The sequence below is a fragment of the Tachysurus fulvidraco genome, chromosome 19, assembly GCF_022655615.1.
Source record: "Tachysurus fulvidraco isolate hzauxx_2018 chromosome 19, HZAU_PFXX_2.0, whole genome shotgun sequence".
Classification (NCBI taxonomy): Eukaryota; Metazoa; Chordata; class Actinopteri; order Siluriformes; family Bagridae; genus Tachysurus; species Tachysurus fulvidraco.
Window position 1 is genome coordinate 18,717,595 of NC_062536.1, and position 17,500 is coordinate 18,735,094.

Genomic DNA, 17,500 nt, shown 5'->3' on the forward strand with positions numbered 1-17,500 from the left:
AAGTCGTTTCGTCCCAACGAAAACAATAACCGGAAGCTGAAACAGTTTCCCAGGCGATGGTGAATGAAGTAGACGTCTCGTCCACCAGGAGTGTCCTCGGCCATCTGGGAAATGTTTACTCATCCTGCATCAGCGCCTGGTAGCCTGGTAGAACGTTAAAGATGTTCGGTGCATGAAGTGTTCATCTTTTCACACTTTCTTCTTCTTGAGTTTTCACTCTGATCACATGACTCACACTGGTGAAGGATCAGTTTCCTCATCAGACCAGAGAGAAATGTTCTGAATCTGTAAAAGACTGAACATCTAGAGGGGATGTCTCTGGCCCTGGAGCTAGTCTCCTATATTTCTATCATGTTGTGTGTTAAAACTGTAAACTTAGAAATGAACCAAATGATCAAATGTAAATCAGACCAAACTGAAGATCTGACTCCTCTATAAGCTTTTTAACTTCTCTCTAAGCTGGAATTCCTTCATCCCTTCTCAGATAACCACTCCAGGATTCCTGCTCTCGAATCTGATTGGACGACGGAGGAGGTGGAGTCGTGGCTCCTCCCGCTCGCGTCTGGGAGGCGCACATGAGCGACGTGGCATGTTTCTCCAGCTCTGAGAGCAGAATGAGCAGAGAGATCGGGGCATTATTAAAAGGCTTCTAGATCTGTTATCTCTTTTACAAAGCAATATGCCGCCGACGTATTAAAGAACGTCCACTATAATGTTTTATGTGAAAGTCATTCCAACTTCAAAGAGCTTAAAAACTTGTTTCATTTTGGTGGTTTGACCCAGTTTTGGAGATGAGATGATTTTTGTTGGTCTGAGATTCACCTACAGACTACATGAAGAGTTTTGTCTTTCATATCGATGATGTTTGATATAATCCGTGGGGCGAGGGGTTTAGTGGCATTGCTTTACTCTTAATACTGTGCTTCAGCCGTCTGTCAGCGTGTTCAGGCAGGCATCTAGAGGGGATGTCTCTGGCCCTGGAGCTAGTCTCCTATATTTCTATCATGTTGTGTGTTAAAACTGTAAACTTAGAAATGAACCAAATGATCAAATGTAAATCAGACCAAACTGAAGATCTGACTCCTCTATAAGCTTTTTAACTTCTCTCTAAGCTGGAATTCCTTCATCCCTTCTCAGATCCCACTTTTTTGTTGAAACTGGAAAATATAGCGTAAAGGCCACATTGGGGATTTTATGTGCTATAGCTACATAACATCAGTGTATCACCATGACAACATCAAAATCACAGCATGGACTCTCCAAAGATCACATGTTGGAGACGAGACCAAAGTGTAACTTATCACAAAGTGCTCCATTTGATGGAAACCCAACCCTTACAAGTGACGAGATGTGACTGTATGTGACCCATACTCAGAATTGGTTCTCTGCATTTAACCCATCCAAAGTGCACACACACACACACACACACACACACACACACACACACACCGTGAACAGACACCCAGAGCAGTGGGCAGCCATTTATGCTGCAGTGCCCGGGGAGCAGTTGGGGAGGTGTTTGGTGCCTTGCTCAAGGGCACTTCAGTCATGACCGGCCCGAGACTCGAACCCACAACCTTGGGTTACGAATCAGACTCTCTAACCATTAGGCCAGGACTGCCTTATAATCACTCTGTGAACACTGTCTCCTTGGTGAAGCATGGTGCTGGTAGCATTGTGTTAGAGGAACTGAGGGCAAGATGGGTGAAGCCAAATATAGAGTATAATGTTGTAGTCTATAAAGTACTGTGAAGCTACAATGAAGACTAATGACTCATAGTCACACTCTCTGGTGTCACCCAGATGAGGATAGGTTCCCGTTTCAGTCTGGTTCCTGTGAAGGTTTCTTCCTCGTCTCATCTCAGGGAGTTTTTATCAGAATCTGAATCAGAAAGATCTTTATTGCCAGGTATGTTTTCACATACGAGGAATTTGTCTTAGTACAGAAGCTCCACAGTGTAACGACATTGACAAGACACGAGCACATATTATTAAGGGTTTAAATTCTAAATCTGTATCTAGGTTTGTGTAAGGCTACGTCAGAACTTTAGGGATGGTAGAACAGCCCAGTTCTCAAGCTGATTGGGAATCTATGGCAAGACATGAGTAATCTTTTGAGGATGTGGTAGCTTAGTGGTTCAGGCATTGGTTTACCAAGTGGAAGGTTTTGAGTTCAAATCCCAGGTCCACCAAACTGCCACTGTTGGGCACCTAAGCAAGACCCTAGCAACTTCATTCATTCATTCACTCACTTATTTTCTACCGCTTATCCGAACTTCTCGGGTCACGGGGAGCCTGTGCGTCTCAGGCGTCATCGGGCATCGAGGCAGGATACACCCTGGACGGAGTGCCAACCCATCACAGGGCACACACACACACTCTCTCATTCACACACACACAACGGACAATTTTCCAGAGATGCCAATCAACCTACCATGCATGTCTTTGGACCGGGGGAGGAAACCGGAGTACCCGGAGGAAACCCCCGAGGCACGGGGAGAACATGCCAACTCCACACACACAAGGCGGAGGAGGGAATCGAACCCCAACCCTGGAGTTGTGAGGTGAACGTACTAACCACTAAGCCACCGTGCCCTCCTACCCTAGCAAGTGTATGATGAAAAATTAACATGGTGTAAATGCCATAAATGTACATTTTTTCAAGAAGAATTGGCCAGAAATTTTAGAACCATCCAGGAAGAAAAGAAATTACAATCGCAACTAAATGTCTTTTTTACTGAGGATTGACCAAGGGCATGAATACTTACGGATACTAACAATACAACACCGCAATACAATACCAACAGACTTTTTGGTATTAACATTTTTGTCACAATAAAGTATTATTTTTGGACCCTTCAAATGCTATACATTGAATGGAGGAAAAACTTTCCATTTATTTCTTTTCCACCAGTACAAAATGTGATAAAAATTCAAGGGGGTGAGTTAAAGAGTCAATATTAACGCTCAGATAGACGTGAACTGAGCCAAGACAAAGTTTGATCAGTAAATAATCAGTAATTACTTTTCGAGCCTTTTGTTGACAGTTTATCATCTGATGCTGCCCTAAAGGAAAAAACGTACTAAACAGTACCATTCATCACCACTAGGGGGTAAACCTTAAGGGTACATCTTCTAGAACTTTACAATATATCTTTTCACTGGAAGCATGGATGTAGTGTACTGTACATTTAAAATGATTAATGATGAAGAGGTAAAGTTTTAAAGCTACACCACATTCACCTTATTGTGGAAAAGACACACAGATACAGGACCAGTTTCTTTCCTCAGGCAATCCATCTGATGAGCACTTGACATACACGAAACACACAACACTATTCTTAAGTTATTTACTTAAAACACTCACTCACTCACTCACTCATTTTCTACCGCTTATCCGAACTTCTCGGGTCACGGGGAGCCTGTGCCTATCTCAGGCGTCATCAGGCATCGAGGCAGGATACACCCTGGATGGAGTCCCAACCCATCACAGGGCACACACACTCTCATTCACTCACACAAACACACACTACGGACAATTTTTCCAGAGATGCCAATCGACCTACCATGCATGTCTTTGGACAGGGGGAGAAAACCGGAGTACCCGGAGGAAACCCCCGAGGCACGGGGAGAACATGCAAACTCCACACACACAAGGCGGAGGTGGGAATCGAACCCCCAACCCTGGAGGTGTGAGGCAAACACATACTTGGCAATAAAGATCTTTCTGATTCTGAGTCTGATTCTGACAAGACATGGTTCAGTTTATTAGCAAAATATTAACAAACGATTAGCCTGATTTTTACTGCTGTCACTCTGAGTGACTGCAGTTACTAAAGATGAACGAATGAACCTTTTTTGCTGTTTATAAAAAGCTCCAGTCTTCTGTAAAGATTTTCCACTAGATTTTGGAGCAAAGCTGTGTGGATTGTGAGCATTAGTGAGATCAGGCACTGATACCAGGATGGTGAGAAGGGCTGGGGGGCAATCAGTTCAATTCAATCCAATTCAATTCAAGTTTATTTGTATAGCGCTTTTTAAAGCAGCTTTACAGAACATAACTCACTCACTCATTCTCTACCGCTTATCCGAACTACCTCGGGTCACGGGGAGCCTGTGCCTATCTCAGGCGTCATCGGGCATCAAGGCAGGATACACCCTGGACGGAGTGCCAACCCATCACAGGGCACACACACACACACACTCTCTCATTCACTCACACACTCACACACTACAGACAATTTTCCAGAGATACCAATCAACCTACCATGCATGTCTTTGGACCGGGGGAGGAAACCGGAGTACCCGGAGGAAACCCCCGAGGCACGGGGAGAATATGCAAACTCTGCACACACAAGGCGGAGACGGGAATCGAACCCCCGACCCTGGAGGTGTGAGGCGAACTTGCCCCCCAGAAGGTTATTATAAAGAATAATATAAAGATTAATAGAATACAAAATTCAAGATTAATATTCGATAGATTTAAATGTGTTTGTATTTATCCCCAATGAGCAAGTCTGAGGTGACTCAGGTGACTTTGGGGAGGAAAAACTCCCTTATAGTAAAGGAAGAAACCTTGAGAGGAACCAGACTCAAAGGGGAACCTCATCCTCATATGGGCGACACTGGAGGTGTGATTATAATTTATAAATATACAATCTGATAAATGTTCTAGTTCAAGCAGTGCTCTAGTTCATCCCAAAACTGTTCAGTGGGGTTGAGTCAGAATTCAGGGCACGAAAGTGCACAGAGGAATTGTCATGCTGGAACATGTTTGCCGTCTTAATAAAGGCCAAGAAATGGTAATGTTAATGCCAAGCATTTTGTGTGTGAACAGTTTGGAGAACCTCACATGAGATCCGGTGTGCATTTACTCTTGGTCATGTGTAGTGTATATGTTTATTACTGTATGATTATTACAATTCAAGACTGCATCTGTTCTAATTGTTAGTGTATTGTGTGAGAAGAGAAATCTGAGAACGGGTTTAAAACATCACCACAGTTTGTGTTTACTTTAGTTTTGTTTTCGCGCAACAAAGCTTCTGGAAATCGGAAGTATTTTATGCCCCAGTTCGGTTCCGGAGGAAAAAAAAGTCAAGGTTGGTGGAGTCACAGCTTTGAGTCCCCGAATCTCCGCATCCTCACATTCCACACCTCCTTTACTCCGTCTCTAGCTGCGCACCGAACGCACTTTTTACGTCCTTGCGCAATTTGCGCAGCGCGCGCGCCTCCTCCATTTCAACCTCTTTATCGCGGAAGCTGACGTCACTGAACGCGCGTGCACGCGCCCTTCAACCCACACATTACATCCTCCTTCTTCTGCCATCAGAACATCTCAGATCCGCTCAGCAAACCGCTTCACGCACCGCCGAGGACGCAGAGACATTTCACACCCTCACACCTGATGTACGTACCGCACACCACATTCTCTCGTTTAGGGGTCATTTAATACACAAAGCGCGTGCACTTAGACCAGATGCAAAAAAAAAAAAAGAAAAGAAATGTGTGTGTGATTGTTTCCAGGTTTAATAGGACTCTTCTGCGACTATATTTTTCCTCTGTTTTCTGTGCGTGCCTTGGTTTGTTTTGTGTGTGTGTGCTTGCTTGTGTGTTTTTGTGTGTGTGTGTTGTATTGTGTAGTTTGAGAATTAAGGAATTCTGTGTGCAGTTCTATAGCAGTTGCGCAACACGACCATGTTCTATTAATTATTCTATATAAGTTCATATTTACACCGAACTTTACGCACGCGTAAGTGTGTGTGTGTGTGTGTGTGTGTGTGTGTGTGTGTGTGTGTGTGTGTGTGTGTGTGTGTGCGCATCGGCGTTAAACGAACTGATATGAACTTGACCTTGTGCTGTAAAAACTGCGCGTGTATTGTTTTGGAAACATGAGCAGATCCAGTGAAGGGTGTTAGAAGGTCGCCTCCTGCCCCAGAGACGTGAAACTGGAGCTGAATTCCGTACAAAAGCGTTTTGTTTCACAGTTTCATCACTTTGTCTCTGTGTTTAAAATCTTTCCGTTATTTAACACCGTTACATCCGGGACACTGAGTGACGCGTCGTGTCTCCACCACAGGGGTGTGACGGTGTGATATCTGTTCACGGTGTGATCGATATAAACATCACGGTTTAACACGTGTCTAAAACTTACAACCCCCCCCCCCCAAAAAAAAACAAAACAAAACAAAAAAAACAAAACACTGATGCTAGCAAACTTAAGACCTGCTCATGCTAGTAATGAGCTAAGAAAATGCTACTAAAGTGCTAACAAACTTAAGAAAGGCGACTTCAACAAAAAATCGGCTAACAAACCGATCGTTCTTCCAAAAGATAACAAACTGCTGATGCGATAATAAACTAGTAAATGGCTTTTAAAGTGCTAACAAATCGCCGTCAGGTCTGATGAGCTAACAATCTGTTGCTAATGTTAACAACCTGATAAAATGCTAAAGGCACAGCCGTCACACAGAATGAGATAACGGTGAAAGAATCTGAGATGCTAATGTGATGCTAATTCTGAGATTTTCCTGAGAACTTATATTACTCTGTAGAGGTTCAGGAAGAGATTTGGAGCCTAGTTTACATTTCCCTTTTACCCAGAAAGATTCTTTCAGCTTTATCCTAAAAAGTAATTATGAGCGTTTAAAAAGACACTGATCCACTTTCCCAGGTGAAAGATGGATATTAAAGGTACAAAAGGACGAGCCGGGTTATTAGCGTCTGTGGGTGTGTCCTGTAATGGAACAATGAGAAGATGCTCTGATGGTGTACAATGGAGCAGAGTTTGCTTGTAGTGATGTTATTTGTAAAGCGAAAAAGTTTTGAGGGGGAAAAGGAAAAGAAATAAATGTAACCTGACACATTAAGGATGTGTTTAGAACAGAGCCCTGGTTTGTGTGACCGAGAGAGCTAGAGTGTGTGAGCGTGTGTGTGTGTGAGAGAGAGATTGTGTGTGTGTGTAAGAGAGAGATCGGGAGTTTGTGAGCATCTGTGTGTGTGGGTGTGTGTGTGAGAGAGAGAGAGATTGTGTGTGTGTGTGTGTGTGTGTGTGTGTGTGTGTGTGTGTGTGTGTGTGTGTGTGAGAGAGAGAGAGAGATCAGGAGTGTGTGTGAGAGAGAGATCAGGAGTGTGTGTGAGAGAGAGAGTGTGTGTATGTGAGAGAGAGAGAGAGAGAGAGAGAGAGATTGTGAGCGTCTGTGTGTGAGAGAGATCAGGAGTGTGTGTGTGAGAGAGAGAGTGTGTGTGTATGTGTGAGAGAGAGAGAGAGATCGGGAGTGTGTGTGTGAGAGAGAGATCAGGAGTGTGTGTGTGTGTGTGTGTGTGTGTGTGTGTGAGAGAGAGAGAGAGAGAGAGATCGGGAGTGTGTGTGTGTGTGAGAGAGAGAGAGAGAGATCGGGTGTGTGTGTGTGTGTGTGTGTGTGTGTGTGTGAGAGAGACCAAGAGTGTGTGTGTGTGTGTGTGTGTGAGAGAGAGAGAGAGATCGGGTGTGTGTGTGAGAGAGATAGGGAGTGTATGATCATGTGTGTGAGAGAGATCATGCGTTTGTGTGTGTGAGTCTCTCTTCAACGAGTGAAAGTGATGTTTGTTTCTGAATTGACTCGCTGCAGGAAGTGAATCAAACACTGTGTGTTTTGGGGGTGCAGTGTTTTGTACGTTAGCTACTAAACCAGAGCCAAAGCACAAACACTGTGTGTTTTGGGGGTGCAGTGTTTTGTACGTTAGCTACTAAACCAGAGCCAAAGCACAAACACTGTGTGTTCTGGGGGTGCAGTGTTTTGTACGTTAGCTACTAAACCAGAGCCAAAGCACAAACACTGTGTGTTTTGGGGGTGCAGTGTTTTGTACGTTAGCTACTAAACCAGAGCCAAAGCACAAACACTGTGTGTTCTGGACAAACCGAAAAGAGAAAATAAACACTGGATGTTGCAGAATTTTTATTTGTTTGTTTTATTTGTAGAGTTATTTAATCATTTATTGAGCCCAAGCTCTGTGTTTTGTTCACTCCTGCATTCACCTTTTTCTGTCTGTATGTCTGAGCCACACATGGAACCTTATTTTCAGGATGTTTTCAGACTGTTGTTGTTGTTGTTGATTGTGTAACAGTGTTGTATAAAGTACTAGAAAGCAATACTTGAGTAAAAGTACAAGTATCGTCCTAGAAAAAGACTTTGGTAGAAGTGAAAGTCACCTTTTACAATATTACTCAAGTTAAAGTCTTAAAGTATCTATTTACTGTACTTAAGTATCAAAAGTCATTTTCTGATATTTAATGTACTTAAGTATTTGAAGTAAAAGTAAAATTTCAGTGATTTCCGGTAGGTATAAGAGCAGGGGCGGTTCTAGGGTTTCATTTTTAGGGGTTTTAGCCCTCAGTGAGAATTTAAAACAAGAAGAGTTTTATATTATATATTATATGACTACATAGTAAGCCAAAAGTTATGGTGTTATTAAATGGCAAAAGTGGACACCAAAATTTTATGCATGATGTAATGATGTCAGTCTTGAATCAGATCAGTTCATGTATGTGTGCATTCTCTACAAACAGTGTGTCCAGTGAATGCAGTCACTAATAAACAAATAATCACAAGACAAAGACCAAATCAATAAATGTTATTTTTATTTAGTATTGATATTGCATTAATATTTTGTTTGTGCTATCATCTCTGGTAATAAGAATAGTGAAATTTCACTGCTTTTGGTTGCTTTTGGTTGCCGCGGTTATACTGTAGATAAACGCCTCCAGCTCTGACTGCGCGTGCACGCTCCGCGTACCTGTGCTTCTCCGTAGAGCGCACGGAGCGTAATACAATCTAGGAGCAGTGATTCGCCAAACCTCCCTTATTGCAGTCGCACACATTTCTCCTGGTTTTATTTTGTAGTAACGAGTAACGAAGATGCTTAGTGGAAATATAACGGAGTAAAAGTTTACATTTTATCTACAGTAGGTAATGTAGTGGAGTAAAAGTGAAAGTTGACATAAATTTAAATAGCGAAGTAAAGTACAGATACGTGACATTTCCACTTAAGTACAGTAACGAAGTATCTGTACTGCGTTACGTTACAACACTTGTGTAGTATTTTAGATGTAAAATATTTGACACGTTCTTTGTGTAAACGCCTTTGATTTGTCCTAGGGGTGCACAAACTTTTGCACTCAGCCTTACTTCATGCCCGGATATGCCAGAGCAGGTTTTATCAGGAGAGATATATTAATGCTGTTATATGTAGCTCTTTACGCAATACTGTTTTCTCACACACACACACACACACACACACACACACACACACACACACACACACACATTCATTTCGGTGGCCTGTTCTAGTTTTTATCCTTTTGGCACCGTTTCAGTTCAGGATTAACAAGTGCCCTGGCTAGAAAAGAACAAGGGGGATTTGCGGCACATCGGCGCTCTCACATTTCACGTGTGCACACACACACACGCTGAAGTCGACCTTTTAACTCTGAACTTGAACACAATTGAAAACGATTCAGAATCAATTCGATCAGTGCTTTACTGCATGACATCAAGTATCACATTCGGTGTCCTGCTGTTATTGGAAAATAAACACCACCTCGTCTCGTTTTATTCCTCACGTAACTCGGCAATATAGATAGCGGCAATAAATCTTCTGCTATGTCATATTTTTTTATCTGTTAGTTGTTACAAAAGCATCAGATCGGAACGAATCATTCATTCGATTCACAAATGATTCATTCATTCACTCCGATGTCGCAGTGTTTCATCAGTTCACGACTTTACTTCCTACCTGCGTTTCCAGGTAAAATGGCTCGTCAGCTCGCTTTGCTAATCTTCTCTGAGAATAAGTATATGGGGTCAGAATTGTTTCGTTATTCTGAATAAATACACTATGATCCACAAATAAATATAAAGAGTTTCACAAATATTTTTTTACAAATTTCACAAAAAGAAATGAAATTCACAAATAAATAAAATGGGATTTGCAAATAAAAAAAATATTTATAAATTGTATTTATTTGCGAATCGCTTCCTGCTCATTTGTGAATCGCGTTCTGTGCATTTGTGGATTTGAAACATTTCTAACGTCAAGACTTGCACAAGAATCCACAAATAGGTGACTCCGCCCACCGTCTACTCCAGCCAATCACGTTCTGATTTACTCGCTCTTCACGCTACCCCTGGACCCATTGATGATGCTGAAATCGTTTCCAAATTAAGCAGAATTGAACTAACCCTTAGTGCTGGCTACAATCCATACAGGGTTACCAGATTGGGCTCGAATCTGCGACAAATATTTTTTATTTGTTTTTTTTTTTAATCGTATTTTGCAGTACATATTACACTGTGATAGTGCGAGTAAATCTGAGCGTGATTGGTTTGAGGTAGGCGATTGGTCAGCGCCACGAGACCGTTGTCCGATTGGCTGGAGTAGACGGTGGGCGGAGTCACCTATTTGTGGATTCTTGTGCAAGTCTTGACGTTAGAAATGTTTCAAATCCACAAATGCACAGAACGCGATTCACTAATGAGCAGGAAGCGATTCGCAAATAAATACAATTTATAAATATTTTTTTTATTTGCAAATCCCATTTTATTTATTTGTGAATTTCATTTCTTTTTGTGAAATTTGTAAAAATATTTGTGAAACTCTTTATATTTATTTGTGGATCATAGTGTATTTATTCAGAATAACGAAACAATTCTGACATATAAGTACGAATCAAGCGACTAATAATTTATGTGATCTTAGAAGCGTCTAATGTTTGACCATCTGAACAAAAAACTCGACTCAACATCGGTGTCAGCTGGTACACGCCCACGTGAGACACACTGCAGGGTTTAATTAAAGCACTCTAAACATCATGAGGACGATAAAGAAATGTGTGAATGTTGTGAAGTAAACGCTGTAACTCTCTTGGTGTAGATCATGGCTTCAGTCCTGGAGAAACTCATCACCTCTCTGAGCAGCGGCCCGGCTGAACCCCCCACCAACAAGGTGACTGTGGTGGGGGTGGGGCAAGTGGGCATGGCCTGTGCTGTTAGCATCCTGCTCAAGGTAAGAGATCTCTCACACACACACACACACACACACACACACACTTCCAATGTCATGCTCTGTATCTCTCTCATATCTCTCTCATCTCTCGCTCTCTCTCTCACACTAGGACCTGTGTGATGAGCTGGCGCTGGTCGACGTGCTCGAGGACAAGCTGAAAGGAGAGATGATGGACCTGCAGCATGGCAGCCTCTTCCTCAAGACCCATAAGATCATCGCTGATAAGGGTGAGATGTCTCTGACCAAACAAATCTTCGAATCGTTATCCTTGATAACGATTCCCTGTTCTAAATGGTTCTCTAAATGATTCGTTTGTCCGATCGGGCAAGCGATTCGCTTCGACGTGCGATCAAACTGTTGCATTTTATATGTTAAAAATAAATAAGTCAGTTACAAACGCCAGACGTTAAACACTCTGAATCGTTTACTGACTGATTCATGAAACACAAAACAATGATGATTCATGATGTGAATCATTTGATTGACTCACTTTCTCGTGTATTGATTAGTTGCATTTATACCTTCCTTAGTTTCTTAGCTACTTCTTTCCATCCTTCCTTTCATCCTTCTGTACGTTCTTACTTCTTTACCTACTCCTTCTATACTTGCATACATTTTCTGTACTTCCTTCTTTTCTTAAAAATAGGTAGAGATTTATTATTTGACTCAATTCTATAGATAAAGAAAATAAAACAAATACATGCAAATGTTCCATTTTTGCTTTTTGTGTATTTTTCTCTTTCCACATTTTTTTCCTGGTTATTCTGAATCCTGTTACATTATTTTATTGTATTTTATCTTTATGACGTAGCGATCCTGAGGTCTAGACGTTTGTAGAGCTCCGTAGCTACGTTATTAACCCTGTTGATTGACCGACAGACTACTCTGTGACGGCCAACTCTCGCATCGTCGTGGTGACGGCCGGCGTCCGTCAGCAGGAGGGTGAAAGCCGCCTCAACCTGGTGCAGAGGAACGTCAACATCTTCAAGAACATCATCCCTCAGATCGTCAAACACAGTCCCAACTGCATCCTCATCGTCGTCTCCAACCCGGGTGAGACCGAATTCCAGAACTCTACCGCACAATAAAAAAAAAAGTCAAATGTTAAAAAAAAAAAATCATCCATAATGCTCTAAATTCTCCAAACTGCCCAAAAATATAAGAACAAATTCCATAAAAATTTCTTCACCACTGTAGAACGAGAAAATGTAGTTATGAGTCTACAGAGGGAGATGAAAATATAGGGGGAAAAACATCAGTTCAAATCCTATTGGTGCCTTTCTAAGGATGAGAACTTAATAATTATTTAATTATTATAAATGTTGTGTAAAGCTGTTGATTTTAATCCCCACACAGTGGACATCATGACGTACGTGACGTGGAAGCTCAGCGGCCTTCCCAAGCACCGCGTCATCGGCAGCGGCACCAACCTGGACACGGCTCGGTTCCGCTTCATCATGGCCGAGAAGCTGGGCGTCCACGCCAGCAGCTTCAACGGCTACGTCCTGGGAGAACACGGAGACTCCAGCGGTGAGGCTCTGGGATACAGGCGGGGTAGATGGCGGTTAAGGAGATGATGATGATGATGATGATGATGGTGCAGGTTCACTATTGTAGATGGAAATGAAGTCTAAGACCTTCCTGTGCTCCTCAGTGCCTGTATGGAGCGGCGCTAACGTCGCCGGAGTGAACCTGCAGAAGCTCAACCCGGCCATCGGGACCGACGCCGACAGCGAGAACTGGAAGGAGGCTCACAAGATGGTGGTGGACAGGTATGTAATGTAAATGAAGAAATAAATCTAGAGAAGATGAACACGTGCTAGCCAAACCGCTTAACAGATTGATTTTACACTCGTATCTCGAACGCAGAGGGAACAAAACAAACAAACAAATAGATAAATAAATAAATAAATGAGAGGGAAAAATCTGCTTTTATTTATAATTTATTTAATTCAATAATAAATAATTATTGAATTTAATAATGGTGTTAATGCAGCTAGTTAAATAACACGGCTAGTTACAATACTGTAGCTATTAACACAGTGCAGCTAATTATAATAATGCAGCGATACGTTTTCGATTTTGAATGATTCACTGTTTGTGACTGAATCTGATTCGGTTGGATTCAGATTCGTTGTTTAAATGATCCGTTGTTGACGGCACTGAATCAGCTCTGATTTTTACGCCGGTGACGGGTTCGGTTTTTTCTTTTCGGGTCATGATGTGTTGTGTGCAGTACGATTAGCATCGGTGGGACGTCATGTGACTTTGTTTACACGTCAAAATCAAAACAGTGACTGATGCAAGAAGATCAAAACGTTTGTAAACATCAGGCACGACACGACCTTTACTTTAACCCACAATGGACTATGTCCTTCTTCACAAACAGGACGAGTCCCTTGTCTGATTTCTGTCCCAATTACACAACCTCCACGTGTGCAGCTAAACAAACCCCTTCCTCTGGACCGGACAAGTCCGAGGTGGCGTCAGACTCACTGACCAGAGAACATCTGTGTTTATTTCTCTTATAGAAAGTCATTTTCTTCTTGTTTTGTGTCTGTGTGTGTTTGAATAATGTCTGTGTGTGTGTCTGTGTGTGTCTGTGTGTGTGTGTGGTCACAGTGCCTATGAGGTGATTAAGCTGAAGGGTTACACTAACTGGGCCATTGGAATGAGCGTCGCTGATCTGACTGAGAGCCTGGTGAAGAACCTGAGCAGAGTCCATCCTGTCTCCACCATGGTCAAGGTGAGACGCACGCACACACACGCACACACACGCACACACGCACACACACGCACACACGCGCACACACACGCACACATGCGCACACACACACAGCCGTTTAGACGTCATTTTCGATCGGTCCGAAGTCCAAGCTGTTTTGACTGCATGAGGTGGAGATGTTCTGGCTGATCTGTGTGTATATTTGATGACCTACAGCTCCACCTAGTGTTCAAATCAGGTGTCTTGGAATCAGATTTGAATGTGACCCAAAGGTAACATGTGGAGATTAGGATCCAGCTCTAACCCCATGTATTTCTGTATGTTCTACCACATCGCAGTTAAATTAGTCATCTTCAGGACCGAGGTGTGTGTGTGTGTGTGTGTTTAGGGTATGTACGGGATCGGTGATGAGGTTTATCTCAGCCTGCCCTGCGTCCTGAACTCCAGCGGTGTGACCAGTGTGATCAACATGACCCTGAGTGACGGTGAGGTCGGGCAGCTCAGGAAGAGCGCTGACACTCTGTGGAACATCCAGAAAGACCTGAAGGATCTGTGAAGTCCTCCTGTAGCGGCCAAACACACACACACACACCCACACACACACTTCTAACAACCCGACTTAACACATAGATGTAGGAAGTGAATCTATTTTTGTCTTTTTCACTTTCATTGTTCAAGCTCTGAATCCTTTCTTTCCTTCTGTGGCGTGAATAACATTCTGTAACGTCAGTTTTTCACTAAATCCATAGAGTTTTGTAGTCTTTCTGGGAACCAGACTGAAATATAGTGATATATTTCCCTAAAAGAATAAATAAATAAAATCATCTTTAAACCGAGGCAAAAAATAAATACATTATACATTAAATCCTAATTTTTGTGTTTGTGATTTTTTCCCCGTCTTGACACACAGAGACTTAAATGAAATTCAGCATCTAAGTAAATAAATAGGAACGAGTTTAATGTTGGAAAACAAAACATACACATGATGAACAGAGTACAGAACAAACCTGTGTGTTTAATAAACAGGCCAAAAATGTCCATCACAACAAGAACTCCAGTTTATCCAGCTCGTAGGAATTGCACTTGTCTGTGTGTGTGTGTGTGTGTGTGTGTGTGTGTGTGAGGATATGTGTGCCTGTGTGTGTGAATGATGTTTGTGTGTGTAAATGGTGTGTGCCTGTGTGTGTGAATGGTGTGTGTGTGAATGATGTTTGCGTGTGTTTGTGTGAATGATCTGTGTGTGTGTGTGTGTGTGAATGATGTTTGTGTAAATGGTGCGTGTGAATGGTGTGTGTGTGTGTGTGAATGGTGTGTGTGTGTGTGTGAATGGTGTGTGTGTGTGTTTATGATTTCATGACGCCTCCTCCAGTTCTCTCACAAACAGCAGAAGTGGGAGAATCTTCCCGGTTCTGTGTGTCTTTAATCGTCCGTCTCTCTTCCCGAAGCGCAGCCCGAACGGGTTGTAGTTAAATTTGCTGCGAGTTAAACGATGCTTGCAGGAAATGTGGCTCTCAGAATCCTTCTCTTTTAACAAGAAGCAAATCCTGTCGTCTTCTGAGGTGCTGCGCTCGTCCATGTCTCTCTGATCCGTTTCTCCAAGTCCGGGGATCTCTACAAAACGTCCAGGGGGAAATATTAGCTTTATAAATAAATAAATAAACTTCAGCTTTTATAAACACTTTATTTTAGGGGACACGTAAAAAAAAAACTTAATTAAAATACTGCTCGTGTTTAATTCTCAATGTTTCTATTATGGCATTTTATAATGAATTATTTTTTAATGAATATATTTACTGGATTTTCACCACCAACACAAACAAATAAATAAATATATAAATAAATAAATGAAAAATTAAATTCACACTTGGTTTGCATTAATCCTCTGTTTTAGACTTTTAGGTTCTCAGCCTTCTACATTTAATGTATTTTAATATTGTTAATAAAAGATGAATAAATAAAAAACCCTCCATATAATTCATCTAGAATTTATTCCTCATTAATTAAATCCATTTCTAGTCTCCAAGTCAGGATCGAATCATTCTTTATTCTGCAATAAAAAATAAAGTCAGTCTGATGTGTGATTCTTTTCCAAATCCTTTTTTTTTTTTTGAAGCATCTTACTTTACTATTTTTATTCAATTTTTCCATGATATCTACTTTGATATTTTGTGTCTGCTGCGTTATATATTTCGATTCACTCGATCGGCTTATTTATATTTATTTATCTGTAAATCATTTTATTTATCTCTAACGTCTATCTCTGTGGTGATCGAGCCCGAGGTGACGGTGGTGAGGAAAAAACTCCCTGAGATGATGTGAGGAAGAAGGAATCAGACTCCAAAGTGAAGCTCATCCTCACTGAATCCAAATAATGTCAATGTAAATAATGTCATTTCTACAACAGTTTCTAGTCCAGTGGAATTGTGTGACCGGGTCAGAGTCGTTACTGATTTCATTACGGACTTAACGCTAATTATTAATGGACACTTACTGTACACCACACGCTGCATCCGCAAACCCGACAGCATTGTGGATGACCCCACACACCCCTCACGCACACTCTTTACCCTCCTGCCGACTAGGAAAAAGGTACCGAAGCATTCGGGCCCTCACGACCAGACTGTGTAACAGTTTCTTCCCACAAGCCATCAGACTTCTCAATAACTGAACTGTACTATACTGAGCACAACATACACACACACACACACACACACACACACACACACACACACACACACACACACACACACACACACACACACACACACATCATCTGCATGGACTGCACAGACCCTCACAAAACACACTGTTCTGCACACTTTTCTGCTGTTTTTGCACATACTGTCCAACATTTCAGCTGTTTTTGCACATATTGTACAATATCTCAGCCATTACACACATACTGTACAATATCTCAGCCATTACACACATACTGTACAATATCTCAGCCATTACACACATACTGTACAATATCTCAGCCATTACACACACACTGTACAATATCTCAGCCATTACACACACACTGTACAATATTTCAGTCATTTGCTGTTTTTTGCACAACTCTATATATTATCCCAAGGACCTGCTGCTAAGAAACTGTGTTCATTCTAATGTTACTGCACTAAATATTGTTTGAACATTCAGTATGTACACACAGTATACACACACACACACACACACACACACACACACACACACACACACACAGTATATACGCCAGTCGGTCGGCGCTGTTTCTGTTACTGTTTATTGTCTTTTGTGTATAGCATTTTTTGTACTTTTTGTATTGTCTTGTAACTTTATGTCTGCACTGTCTTTTGTCCTGCACTGTCTTTTGTCCTGCACTGTCTTGTTTGTCTTGTCCTGCACTGTCTGCACCAGGTTGCACACTTGCACTTTATGTGGCTAAGACTACTTACATGTCCTTAGCCCTGTCTTTGTTTTATGTAACACCCTGATCCTGGAGAAACTTTGTCTCATGTCACTGTGTACTGTAACAGCTGTATATGGTTGTCATGACAATAAAAGCTTCTTGACTTAATTCCTTCAAACCGATCGTGAAATCTGTTCAAATTCAGTTTTATTATTTAGAGTTGAGATTAATGCACAGTTTTATACTTGGTCTCGGTTCTTCCTTCTATTGTGAGAAATAGGTATGATTGGTTGATTGATTGATTGATTGATTGATTGATTGATTGATTGATTGATTGATTGATTGATTGATTGATTGATTGA

General features: G+C 41.7%; 2 protein-coding genes across 2 annotated transcripts in view; one reads left to right on the forward strand and one right to left on the reverse strand.

Moving 5' to 3' along the window:
- The first annotated feature begins 5,244 nt into the window (after positions 1 to 5,244).
- On the forward strand, positions 5,245 to 14,636 carry ldhba (lactate dehydrogenase Ba). The gene is made up of 8 exons (XM_027160372.2): positions 5,245 to 5,406; positions 10,909 to 11,040; positions 11,150 to 11,267; positions 11,920 to 12,093; positions 12,397 to 12,570; positions 12,695 to 12,812; positions 13,663 to 13,786; positions 14,154 to 14,636. The coding sequence occupies exons 2-8, from the start codon at positions 10,912 to 10,914 to the stop codon at positions 14,319 to 14,321; spliced, it is 1,005 nt and encodes a 334-aa protein (XP_027016173.1). The 5' UTR covers positions 5,245 to 5,406; positions 10,909 to 10,911; the 3' UTR covers positions 14,322 to 14,636.
- Positions 14,637 to 15,022: 386 nt separating this feature from the next.
- The window catches only part of kiss2 (kisspeptin 2), a 6,043-nt gene continuing 3,565 nt past the window's right edge, over positions 15,023 to 17,500 (reverse strand). Inside the window, exon 2 of the mRNA XM_047804241.1 lies at positions 15,023 to 15,376. Within this exon, the coding sequence (XP_047660197.1) occupies positions 15,117 to 15,376 (260 nt within the window). The 3' untranslated portion in view covers positions 15,023 to 15,116. The remainder of the gene's footprint in view (positions 15,377 to 17,500) is intronic.